The sequence below is a fragment of the Erinaceus europaeus genome, unplaced genomic scaffold (assembly GCF_950295315.1).
Source record: "Erinaceus europaeus unplaced genomic scaffold, mEriEur2.1 scaffold_584, whole genome shotgun sequence".
Lineage (NCBI taxonomy): Eukaryota > Metazoa > Chordata > Mammalia > Eulipotyphla > Erinaceidae > Erinaceus > Erinaceus europaeus.
In genome coordinates this window covers 67,853-79,224 of record NW_026648116.1, presented here as the reverse complement: position 1 = coordinate 79,224, position 11,372 = coordinate 67,853, and the positions used below count along the sequence as shown (strand labels likewise).

Genomic DNA, 11,372 nt, shown 5'->3' with positions numbered 1-11,372 from the left:
AAAGACAGTTTGCATATTGTTAACCATACCCGATTAGATAATTTACTTGAGAAATAGATACAATCTTTGCAGGTTCATGCATATGATACTGTCTCTATAAATATTTAAGGTATGTAGCTTTGTGTATGACATTCAACACATTGGAAAGAAGTATGAACAAGGGGTTTTGACCAAGGTAAAGCCAAGCACAACTTTTCATAACCATTATCTTCATGCAGACTGCCAAGGCAAGCACACCAACCAGACAAGCAACAGACAACAAATACCAACACATTTCAGCTTAAACGAAACGAAACAAAACAAAACAGAACAGTTTAATAACATCAAAATATTTGTCCTGCTCATCTCAGTTTTCTTTAAATATCTTATATTGGCAACATTTTTTTTCAAATTCTGTTTACTTATTTATGTGTTTTACTTTTCAAAGTCCATAGAGAATATTTAGTACACATTAGTACTTTAAAAAATGTACTTTAATTCACACACAGATAAATATATACATATATATGTATATATTATATATATACACACACATATATATCATTTATAATAAATGTTTATCCAGAGCCTGTCAGTATCTTCTATTACACTGGATTAAAATTAGAGTGCCACTCTGTCTTCTAAACTACCATATTCAGCTAAAACATTTTAAATGAAAGAAAGGTTTACGGAAGCACAAAGTTATGAAAGCGGAATGCTTGCAGTGAGTTCCACATGCTTAAAAAAACACAAGATAGGTAGCAGTGCTACATTAAGTCAAGCCACTATGGTATATATATTTATATTTCTTTCAGTGACACACATCAACTGAAAGCATTTACAAGTGAAAAAGTCAAAATAAAATTAAGACAAGGATAAAGACCATGGGGGTGACAGAAAAAAATTGGAAAATGGAGAAAGAATTGTAGACATTCTGTATCTTGTCTATAAAGATCCTACCCAAGAAATTTTGTTCCTTGAGGCCCAAGCTGCAGGATTCGGCTAACCAAACTCTCACCCTCATTTACAGGGGGAGGATTGGTAGGAAGATGCAGTTTACTGAATAACATCCATGCAGCAGGAAGAGAAACGAGAAGGGGAAATTGTGAACAAACTGTCAGTCGTGACAGAGCCTGCCTGATTTGCACCCAAGTGCCACCTCAGAAAACGAATTTCATTTATCTTTTTTTTTCTTTTACCACATCGCCATGGGTTGGTTCCTTAAAATTACCTTTCAAAAGATTGTACCCAAGTAGTCATTTATTTCATGTGGTGATAGGGTTGGTAGCATCGACTACTGATTACTAAAAATGGTGCCTTGACTTCCACAGGGACGGTTAGAACTCCATGCACTCACTGAGCAGAGAGCATGCTTCTTGGTTAGTGAAAGGTCTGACCAGCAAACTGAGACAAGGAAATATCAGCCTGCTCACTTTCTTACAGAACTACATAGCTTTGTGACCTCTGACTCTCCACAAAAGATAATGCTTAGCGACGATAATAATAAGATAATACTTAATAATAATAATACTTAGCGATAGTCCAACTAAGAGATATTATTTGTTCACTACATGAGCTCACAAGAGTCAAAAGAAAGCCGAAGATGTGATGAGAGTAAAATCAACAGAAGAACTTACCCTAAGAATTGTGCCCCCGCAGGACCCATTTCTACCAGCCTACTGGCTAATCCCTCTCCTTCCACCATGGGGGGTGGGTTGGCCAGTTTATGTCTCTTTACCAAACGGCAGGTGATGCGAGTGGGGGCCGTACACTTGCGTGGAGGGATGATGATCCTCATGCCGTGATGACGACTTCCTCTCATGGAGCCGCCTCTTGCATCTACCATAAAGCTAACCAGAAACCTGACAGAGAAGATCAGAGGCCAAGTCAAGGTAAGAAATCAACCATCTTCACAGGAGGCTTTCAAATAAAAGCGTGAAAAGTATAACGCTACAGGCAATGCCGCTACAACCTCCTCTCTTGAAAAAGCAGTGGGAAATGAATACAGTGCAGTCACATCAAGCCTGCACTGAACCTGTGCACGAGGCAGAAGCTTAAGATGCGGCTTATTGGGTGGCCTGTGGTCACCTACAGGAAGTCATGCGTTTCATCAGATGATCAAATGGAAGGAAGAGACTGCTTCAAAGTTGGAATAAAAAAAGTATCTACTGAAGACTACCACATATCCAGAAACAAAACCACAGGAGTGTGGTCTTTCTGTGCAGTTTGTCCAAGGGATATTTTAACTACACATTGTTTTAGCCATATGCTAACTACGTAAGATGGGACTCCACAGTATGTCTTAACATGTACGACTCATAAAATGATTCCACAGTTACTGTGGAATAAGCACACTCACTGTTACTACATAAAGCAGAATATGACTGCAGCATCTGACTAATTTTGCTAGGGAAATTTTGATGGAAAGGATAACATAATCCTTTCAGTATAAGTTTGACTTTAAAACTTTAACCTACACGTGAGTATTTATAACATGCACAAGTTATAACTTGAGCTTTTTTTTTTTTTTAGGAAGTGACTTTAAATAACAGAATTGCCATTGGTTCTTACAGGAAAAGCAACGAGCAAGAACAATTTCCATGTAAATATGGAAATGTAACTAAATTGTGTCCTATCTAAGAATGGTACAACTCATCGTAAGTATTGATTCCTAGTTGTATCATGAAAAAAGAAAACCCTGCATATGATCTCCCTCTGTGACAAGTGTTACTAAGCATTCAGTGAGTATGATCCATGTGTTTGCTAAGTGGGAGAAGGCATCTCGGACAGGGAGACGAGGAACTACCTTCTTTTCTGCTTCCTGGGTTGTTACTGGGGCTTGGCACCAACACTATAACTCCACTGCTCCTGCAACCGTTTCCCCCCCTTATTTTGGATAAGATAGAAACTGAGAGGGGAGGGGAAGATAGAGAGAGGGAGAGAAAGACAGACACCTGCAGACCTGCTTCACTGCTCAGGAAATGACACCCCCTGCAGGTGAGGAGCCAGGGGCTCGAATCGGCATCTTTATGCGGGTCCTTGCGCTTTGTACTATGTGCGCTTAACCCAGGTGCCACCACCCAGCCCCAAGAAGCATCTGTCTTTTCATTCTAACTACGGCATGTGAACATATGCATATTACTGGAAAAGTCCAAAATCCTGATAATTTGAAAAATGAATACTGACAGGGAGGAAAATACTCCTAACTATCAAAACCCGCCATTAATTCATATCAGAACAGCTCTAACATCCTTCAAGTAGAATTTGGGACCCTGCATGAAAATGCAAGCTAGGGGCCCTTTCCTAGAGAGGAAGGTGCCTCTTCAAATAAGAAAAGTGACGACGGAGCAAACTGCTCTGCCATTTGCATGGAGAGGATAAAAAGGACGGGGTCATTTTTCAGTCAGCTCAATTTTCAGATCTAACTCTTGCAACCAGTAAGATGGAATTACCTTGACACGTTTCCCCCCTACATTAGAGACTTAGCTGTTTTCTCTAGGTTTATCTAAGTTTTCTATAACAGCATTCCACTCTGATATTGAACAGGGGCAGAGGAAGAGGGACTGACTTCCTCAGAAACAGAAAACATTGCCCCCTCATCAAAGATAAAGACGCTTTTCCAAGTGCAGATATCTCCACATGATACTTTTTAAAGTCATGTGAACATGACACATTTCGTCTCCAGAGTTAAATAAAATAAGTCTTACTTGAATCTGCTCTAAAAAGGTGAAATTGACTTAGACAGACATGTTCAACTACTTTTATATGCTTTTTAAAAAAATTATAGACCAGAGCACAGCTCAGCTCTGGCTTATCATGGTGCTGGGGAATGAACCTGGGACCTCATTGTCTAAAGCTTGAAAGTCTTTTGCATAACCATTATGCTATCTCCACAGCCCAAGACAAAAATCTGGTCTTTTCTGAGCAAGTTTAAGAGTTAAAACTTCATGAGGAAGAATACCAGTTAACAGGATGGATTAAAAACAATTCAAGACAAAGCCCATCCTTGAAAATTCAGTTGTATGAGTACAAATAAAGACTGGAATATTTGCACTGAGAAGGTAGTGTTTGTACTGGCAACTAACAGCTGAGTTGCACAGACAGTAATTCAGATCAGCTCTCTCTTGTTCACTGTTAGACCTATAGAGCTGAGTACAGTTCCTGTACATAATAAATATATATTTTTTATTTTTTTAATTTTATTTATTTATTTTCCCTTTGGTTGCCCTTGCTGGTTTTTTTTATTGTTGTAATTATTGTTGTTGTTAATTGATGTCCTTGTTGTTGGGTAGGACAGAGAGAAATGGAGAGAGGAGGGGAAGACAGAGACGGGGAGAGAAAGACAGACACCAGCAGACCTGCTTCACTGCCTGTAAAGCGACTCCCCTGCAGGTGGGGATCCAGGGGCTCGAACCGGGATCCTTACTCCGGTCCTTGCGCTTTGCGCCACATGTGCTTAACCCGCTGAGCTACCGCCCGACTCCCAATAAATATTTTTTAATAAATATTTTTTAATAAATCAATGAACAGAAATATTTGTCGGGGCCAATGTTTGCTTGAGGCACAGTATCACATGGAAGTAATTTTGTATCCGGGGAAAAGGCTGTTGTTGCTTCTGTGTGTGTCTGTCTCTCTGTTTCTCTCTATCTGAATGAGAAAAATGGCCTGGGAGTTGTGAAATTATGTACACACAAACATCCAGCTTAAAAAAAAAAGGAATAATGAAATCTATTTCATTATGTGTTTCTAGAAACTACCTAGGTTTGAAGGCTGGGGTGATGGCACAGCTGGTTGAGTGCGTTTATTACCATACAAAGACTCTGTTCAACCTCCCCCCAGCACCCCCTCACCCTATTCCCACCTGCAGGGGCAAGTTTCAAGAGTGATGCAGGGCTGCAAGTGTCTCCTTCTCTATCTCCCCATCACTTTCAGTTTCTCTCTGTCCCATATCAAATTAGAAAATGATAAACATAAATATCAAAAAAAGAGAAACTATCTAAGGGCAGACCTGGTGACCAATACCAAAAATGGAGGTGTACTTATGATAAAATATACACACAAGCTTAGCTGAGAAGTCTGAAAGCAATCCAAGGTTTTCAGCATCAATAGAAAAATATTTCAGCTACAAAGACTATCTGAACAAAATGGGGGGGGATGACGTAGACAATAATCCAATCTTAATGACACATTGGAAGGACTTCTGTATTTTGCACAGTGCTCAGTGCACAGCTGGTGCTCATGGTCACCATTCATCGCTCTAATGTTTTCAACTCTACAGAGTCAACAGACTGAGAAGAGGTAGGGAGGTGGGTACCTGTTAAGTACAATAAGTATCCCCTGTTAAGCACTAACATGATAAAACACAGTGCTTTTCTTTTCCAGATTCATTCCGTATACATTTTGTGCAAAACAAAATTTCATGCAGTGTTAACAGCGAAAAAATTAAATGGCGATGTTCATCATTAACAATATCTTACTAATATTCAAGTGATAGCAGGGAGTATACAGATGATCTTAAAACGGACACATGGATGCTTCTAGTTTTAGGAACAGCAGATGACAAATTCTGAGAACATTACAGACATTGACACAATCTAACTGTGTGTGTGGGGGGATTCACATAAATGAAAAGTACAAAGAAATAAAAGGATGGTTCACATAAAGGACACAGTTATCACCTTGAATCATACTGAGGAAGTGGAGAATAACTGCAAAATAATTCAGAAAGCAAATGGGGAAAAGTTAATGCAAGATCATTAGAAGCAGGCAACAGAAAATGCCAATGACAAGCAGAGGGAAAATAAAAACATCAGAACAAAGAAACCGAGGCATTTAGCATTTGTGTGACACCCATGAAAAACATTTGCCTGAAATGGCTAAGCTATCCTGCACACATCGCATTAGTGAAATGTCCTCAAATACAAGTTTTTCTTTTCAAATAATACCACCTGCCTTCCATTCCCTTTGCTTGCCTACACACACCTACTACCTTCAAAATACTTAAGAGCAATGAGACAGAATTTGGACATCCAAATACTTGACTGTTTCCAGTGAATGAAAAGCTGGTGTTCCTCTGGCTTCAGCTTACTCAGTTTCTGCTTCTTGCACAGAGACACAAGCTTGGAGCTCTTGATCTGTTCACATGGTGACAATTGACAAAACCTGATTCAAAGAACTCTTGGCATGTCCTGCATGTCTACCTACTGAGTGTAGCTTGCATAGTTTATATTTTCTTGCTGATAAAGTATAATTATAACTTTAGTATTTCAGATATGCAGGTAACACCAAACATAATCTGGCAAGTCTCACATTTCTATTTTCTTCTTATAGAAAAAATACATAACCCCTCCTACCCTATGGTTTTGTTAATTAATCTTTTCTTAAATAAAAAAGAAAAAATACGCAAATCATTTGGCAAATCATAAGCCTATGTCATATGAGAGGAAAAAAAAAACAGCATTCACTCAGCTAATTTAAACACTAAATATTTGAGTGAAATTCTTTAATTTATTGGAAGCAAAGTAGTGATGTAAATTAACAGAAATATTATCTTTAGAAGCAGGCTGGGGGTACAGATTGACCTGCCATTGACCATACTTAGTGGAGAAGCAATTACAGAAGCCAGACCATCTACCTTCTGCACCCCATAAAGAATTTTGGTCCAGGAGGCCGGGCGGTAGCACACCAGGTTAAACACACATACTACGAAGTGCAAAGCACCTATGTAAGGATCTCCTGCTCCCCACCTGCAGGGGGGTCACATCACAAGTGGTGAAGCAGGTCTACAGGTGTCTATCTTCCTCTCTTTCCCTCTTTATCTTCCCCTCCTCCCTTAGTTTCTCTCTGTCTTATCCAAAAAAAGAAGAAGGAAAAATTGGCCGGAGGAGTAGTGGATCCATAGTGAAGGCACTGAGCCCCAGTGATAACCCTGGAGGCAAAAATAAAATAAAATAAAGAAGATTCTGGTCCATACTCCCAGAGGGATAAAGAATAGGGAACCTCCCACTGCAGGGAGTAGGGTACAGAACTCTGGTGATGGGAATTATGTGGAATTGAAGCCCTCTTATCCTACAATCTTGTTAATCAGTATTAAATCAACTCACAAAAAAGAGAAATATCTCCATCTTAATTTTATTGGACAGAAAACTCAGAAAAAAACCTTCATTTGAATAAAGTAAAATTAAGAGAAATTACTGTATTTCATCCTTTATTGAAAAAGAAAATGAAAGAATTATAAGCAACAAGAGAATTACTCATCAGTAATTTAATTAACTTCTTTTCCAACACAGTTGTTTTAATTAACATAAGCAAATACATTTGCTTAGAAAAGTATTCACTAGTGACTAACAAATACATATCATGTATACTCACAAATGAGGTTCTTTACCAGATCAATACTTCACATATATGAAGCTTGTCAAAATTCATAACTGTGTATAATGAATCTACTGTTAATTAAGCAAACATGAAATAAGCAAACAAGGCTTTTGAGTTACTTACCCAGAATGAATAGGACTTGAGACAAGATTGACATTGTCCAACGTGTCTGCAGCCCAGCTGTAATGTCTAAGAGAATCTGAGTCAAATTCTCTTGTGAATGTTAGGTGCTGAAAAATAAAATAACACATTGCTTCAACAACTCACAAGACACTGGCTTCTCTGGACGGGCAGGATAGTACTATGGAAGCCCAGAGGCAATATGCAAATATGCGATTTTAATTTTTGTTTCTTCCATAGGCCAATGCTGAAGTTGTAAGAAAACAGATTTTATTAATGCACTATATTATTTCAATCTTTTTAAAAAGAGTTTCATTTTTTTTAATTTGTTATTAGATAGAGAAGACAGAGAGAAATTGAGGGAGAAGGGGGAGCTAAACAGGAAGAGAGACAGAGAGATGCTTGCAGACCTGCTTCACTGCCTGTGAAGTGACTTCCCTGCAGGTGGGGATCGGGGGCTCGAACCGGGATCCTAACCAGTCCTTGTGCTTTGCGCCACGTGCCCTTAACCCGCTGCACTACCGCCCAACTCCCTTAAAAAAAAATTTTTTTTTTAAGAGCTTCATTTTTAAAGCCTTTTTCAAAGTTCTCATATATTCATTTTGGAAAGAGACACTGAAAATGAGGAGGAATGGGGAGGTAGAGAAGGAAAGACACCTGCAGCCCTGCTAGCCACTGGTGAAGCTTCTCCTCTGCAGATGGGGGCTGAAGGCTTGAACCCGGGTCCTTGTGCACCGTAATGTCTGCATTTAACCAGGTGCACTAACTGCCTCTATGTCAATCTTTTCAGAAAGCCTTGTGGGTAACGGACATGGCAAAAAGATGCCATAGAAATAACTCCAACTATGACTTTCAGTATGTCTACGAACCTTGAACTTCATCTCCAGTGTCAACTGTGAAATGCTTTCCTGAATCTCAAAATGAAGATAAAAGATTCAGTCTTTAGACTTCTATGTTCAGGTGGAAGAGAGTGGCTAGCAGCATGCGAGTGATGCTGCCAGATAAAGACAGGACTCCTCTCTGAATGCATCAGAGTAGCTGAGATCTACATCACAAAGACCTTCAAGAGTCCAGCTCACATTTTTAACTCAGGGTAAATTCTCACTTAACCAGTGCAGAATCTGGGGATTTGTACCTACAGGGCTCACTGTTGCAGAACAGGAAGACCGAGAGTACTTTGGAGGAAATCTGAGTAGCTTCAAAGATGCTGCTGTTTACTGCAAAGGACTTCTGCGGATTCTGGGAGTGGTGCACAGCAACAAGCTGTCAAAACCTACCCAGGAAAGTCTCCATACGGCATAATGGAGCTCTGTGACACTTTCATATGAGAAAGAGATTTAATGTTTGGGATTTTTTAAGCAAAAAGGTCTCAAAAAAAGAGACCTTATTGGTGGCATGTCTGGTACAGAGTTCACCTTGTCAAGCATAAGGACCTGGGCTCAAATCTGAGTGCTCAGGTTCAAGCCCTGGGTCCCCACCTGAAGGAGGGATAGTACATGAACGCTGGAACAATGCCACATTTGTCTTCCTTTCTGTGTCTCTGTAGAAAGAGAGAAAGAAAAAGGGGGGGAAATAGTGTCAGGACAGGTAAGGTTCCTCACAGGTATGGAGACCAAACAGTAGGTCTGGTGGCAAAAAAAAGAAGAGGAAGAAGAAGATAGAGGAGGAGGAAGAGAAAGGAAGGAAGGGAGGGAAGTGGGAGGACTCAAAAAAACATACCGGAATTTCAAATAAAAACTCAGAGAGAACCACGAACAAACCAGAGATAGCCTGAGATCTATCAGGACCGGAAATTAGTCTCACTTCAGCAAAGTCTTGAATGGATTAAAATAATCAGCCTCCACTGTGCTTTCCTGGCAGGAAGTGGATCTTCTATGGGTGAAGACATTGGCATCGAGTGTGTTACTTCTCTACCTTACAGAAACATACTATCTAGCATGGCACAGAAATCATTGTACGGCCAGAGCACATGAAGAGAATCGGATGGGTGCTACAAAGGGAACTCCCAGGTCAGCCTCTATTTCGGGTGAGCTAACAGAAACTTTACAATAATTATGACTACCACATTTGAAAAAGAAAATTAGGGCAAAAAGATAAAAGTCTGATGAAAAGCAGGTAGTTTAATAGACCACTGGAATCAAATGAATGTTTATTCAGTTCTAAATGTAGCGTCAGTTCTTAACGAAGCACAATCAAAAACCAGGGTTGGTAAATTAGAGCCATGAATGAAAAAAATGCACAAAGATGAAGGATAGCTTTAAAAAATGAAAAACACAAAAAATTAACAGACAAGCAGAACACAGTGACTGGCTCTAACATGAGTAGCTATGGCTGGATGTACAGAAGTAAACAGGAAAACAGCAGCAGCTCTGATTGGAGAGCAGATAACTAAGAATGCTTTATCTCCGGTGACAGATACAATCCCACCCATCGAAAAGCAAATAAATAAAAATCAATCATAAATTGTGTCCTACTCCTTCGTACAGGAGCCCTAGCTTAAAATGATAGGCCAGTATTTTAAAATACACAGACTGCATGCACACATTAAAGGTATCACTAAAATAATAGAAATCTCGATTGAAAAGTTTTATTAATAAAGTGATGAGACCAGGAAATAACTCTGGCCTGGGAGAGAACACCCCTTATGCACAAATCCCTGTTTTGCTTGTTTGTTTTTGTTTTTCTGACAGACAGACAAGCAGAGAGACAGTGAAATCAACCACAGCATCAAAGCTTTCTAATTATGGTGGGGGCCAGGCTCAAAATAGGGGCAGGTGCACGGCAAAGCAGCACAACACCCTAGTGAACTACTTCCCTACCCCAGGTCCTGGGTTCGAATCCAGCACCATGTAGGGCCACTGTGGACAGCACTGGTGGGGGAGGAGAGAGAGCTAAAAAAAAATGACAGTGTGGTGCTGTGTTATCTCCCCTTCTCATCTGTCTCTCTGTGTGTATAAAATAATGGGAAAGCTGGCCCATGGGAGGAAGAGCAACTCAGCAGTGATATCATGCGTGTACAAGGTCCCAGTGCCGCTACACACACACACACACAACGTGATCTGAGCAAGTGGCGAGTGGCGAGTGGTGAGGTAGCCCAATGGGTAGACTATGGGATTGTATGCCTAGGGCCCCTGAACTCAGTTCCGACAGCTCACATGCCAGAGGGGGGGGGGGGGGCTCTGTTATGTTCTCTGTATTGCTCACAAAATAAATCTTCATTTTTTAAAAAAAATGTGATTATTGAGCCAGCTCAATAATTCTCTCACTGATATATCAGTTAACAAATAATGACCCTATTTAACTACCACCACTAATCTTGACAGAAGACAAATGGGACAGAGACCAGAAACAAAAGATTAGAAAGTTATCTCTAACCACACTGAAAATAGAGGCTAAAAGCTTATATGCTGAAATGTTCAGACACTGTTTATTTATTATATTCCAGATAGAGGCTAGGGGGTGTGGGGTGGGGCAGAGGCTCTAAGGAGAAACTGGTAAGTCTTCTCTGGGAATTTCGATTTACTCATTAGAATTTTTCTAGAGAAATATCCCAGGCTCTATTACTTTATTTGAAATGCTGAATCACAAGAAGGGGATGAGAATCACTAGGTGAGAAAAGTACCTAACATGAAAAACAAAATAAATAAGCAAACAGAGCAAAGCAAATTGGAAGAAATGGGTTTTTCAGAAAGAAGAAAGCTTAATTTCTTTTTTCATTGGTATCCAGAATGAGATGAAATATTTTCACATCAATGAAACATTGAGAAAAAAAATTCATAGAAAATAGTAAGCATACTGATATTAAAACAAAGCAACTAGAAATCTGAGTGAGGATTTTTTTAAAAAACGGGGGGGGGGGGGCGGAGAATAAACATGAAAATGGAGGATTACTTCCC

General features: G+C 39.7%; 1 protein-coding gene across 1 annotated transcript in view; it reads right to left on the bottom strand.

Annotated features, from left to right (window-relative positions):
* Positions 1–920: 920 nt before the first annotated feature.
* The window catches only part of LOC132536626 (ankyrin-3-like), a 74,702-nt gene continuing 64,250 nt past the window's right edge, over positions 921–11,372 (bottom strand). Inside the window, exons 11-14 of the mRNA XM_060184746.1 lie at positions 7,480–7,586; positions 5,658–5,687; positions 1,617–1,841; positions 921–1,038 (exon numbers count right to left, since the gene is read on the bottom strand). Of these exons, the coding sequence (XP_060040729.1) occupies positions 936–1,038; positions 1,617–1,841; positions 5,658–5,687; positions 7,480–7,586 (465 nt within the window). The 3' untranslated portion in view covers positions 921–935. The remainder of the gene's footprint in view (positions 1,039–1,616; positions 1,842–5,657; positions 5,688–7,479; positions 7,587–11,372) is intronic.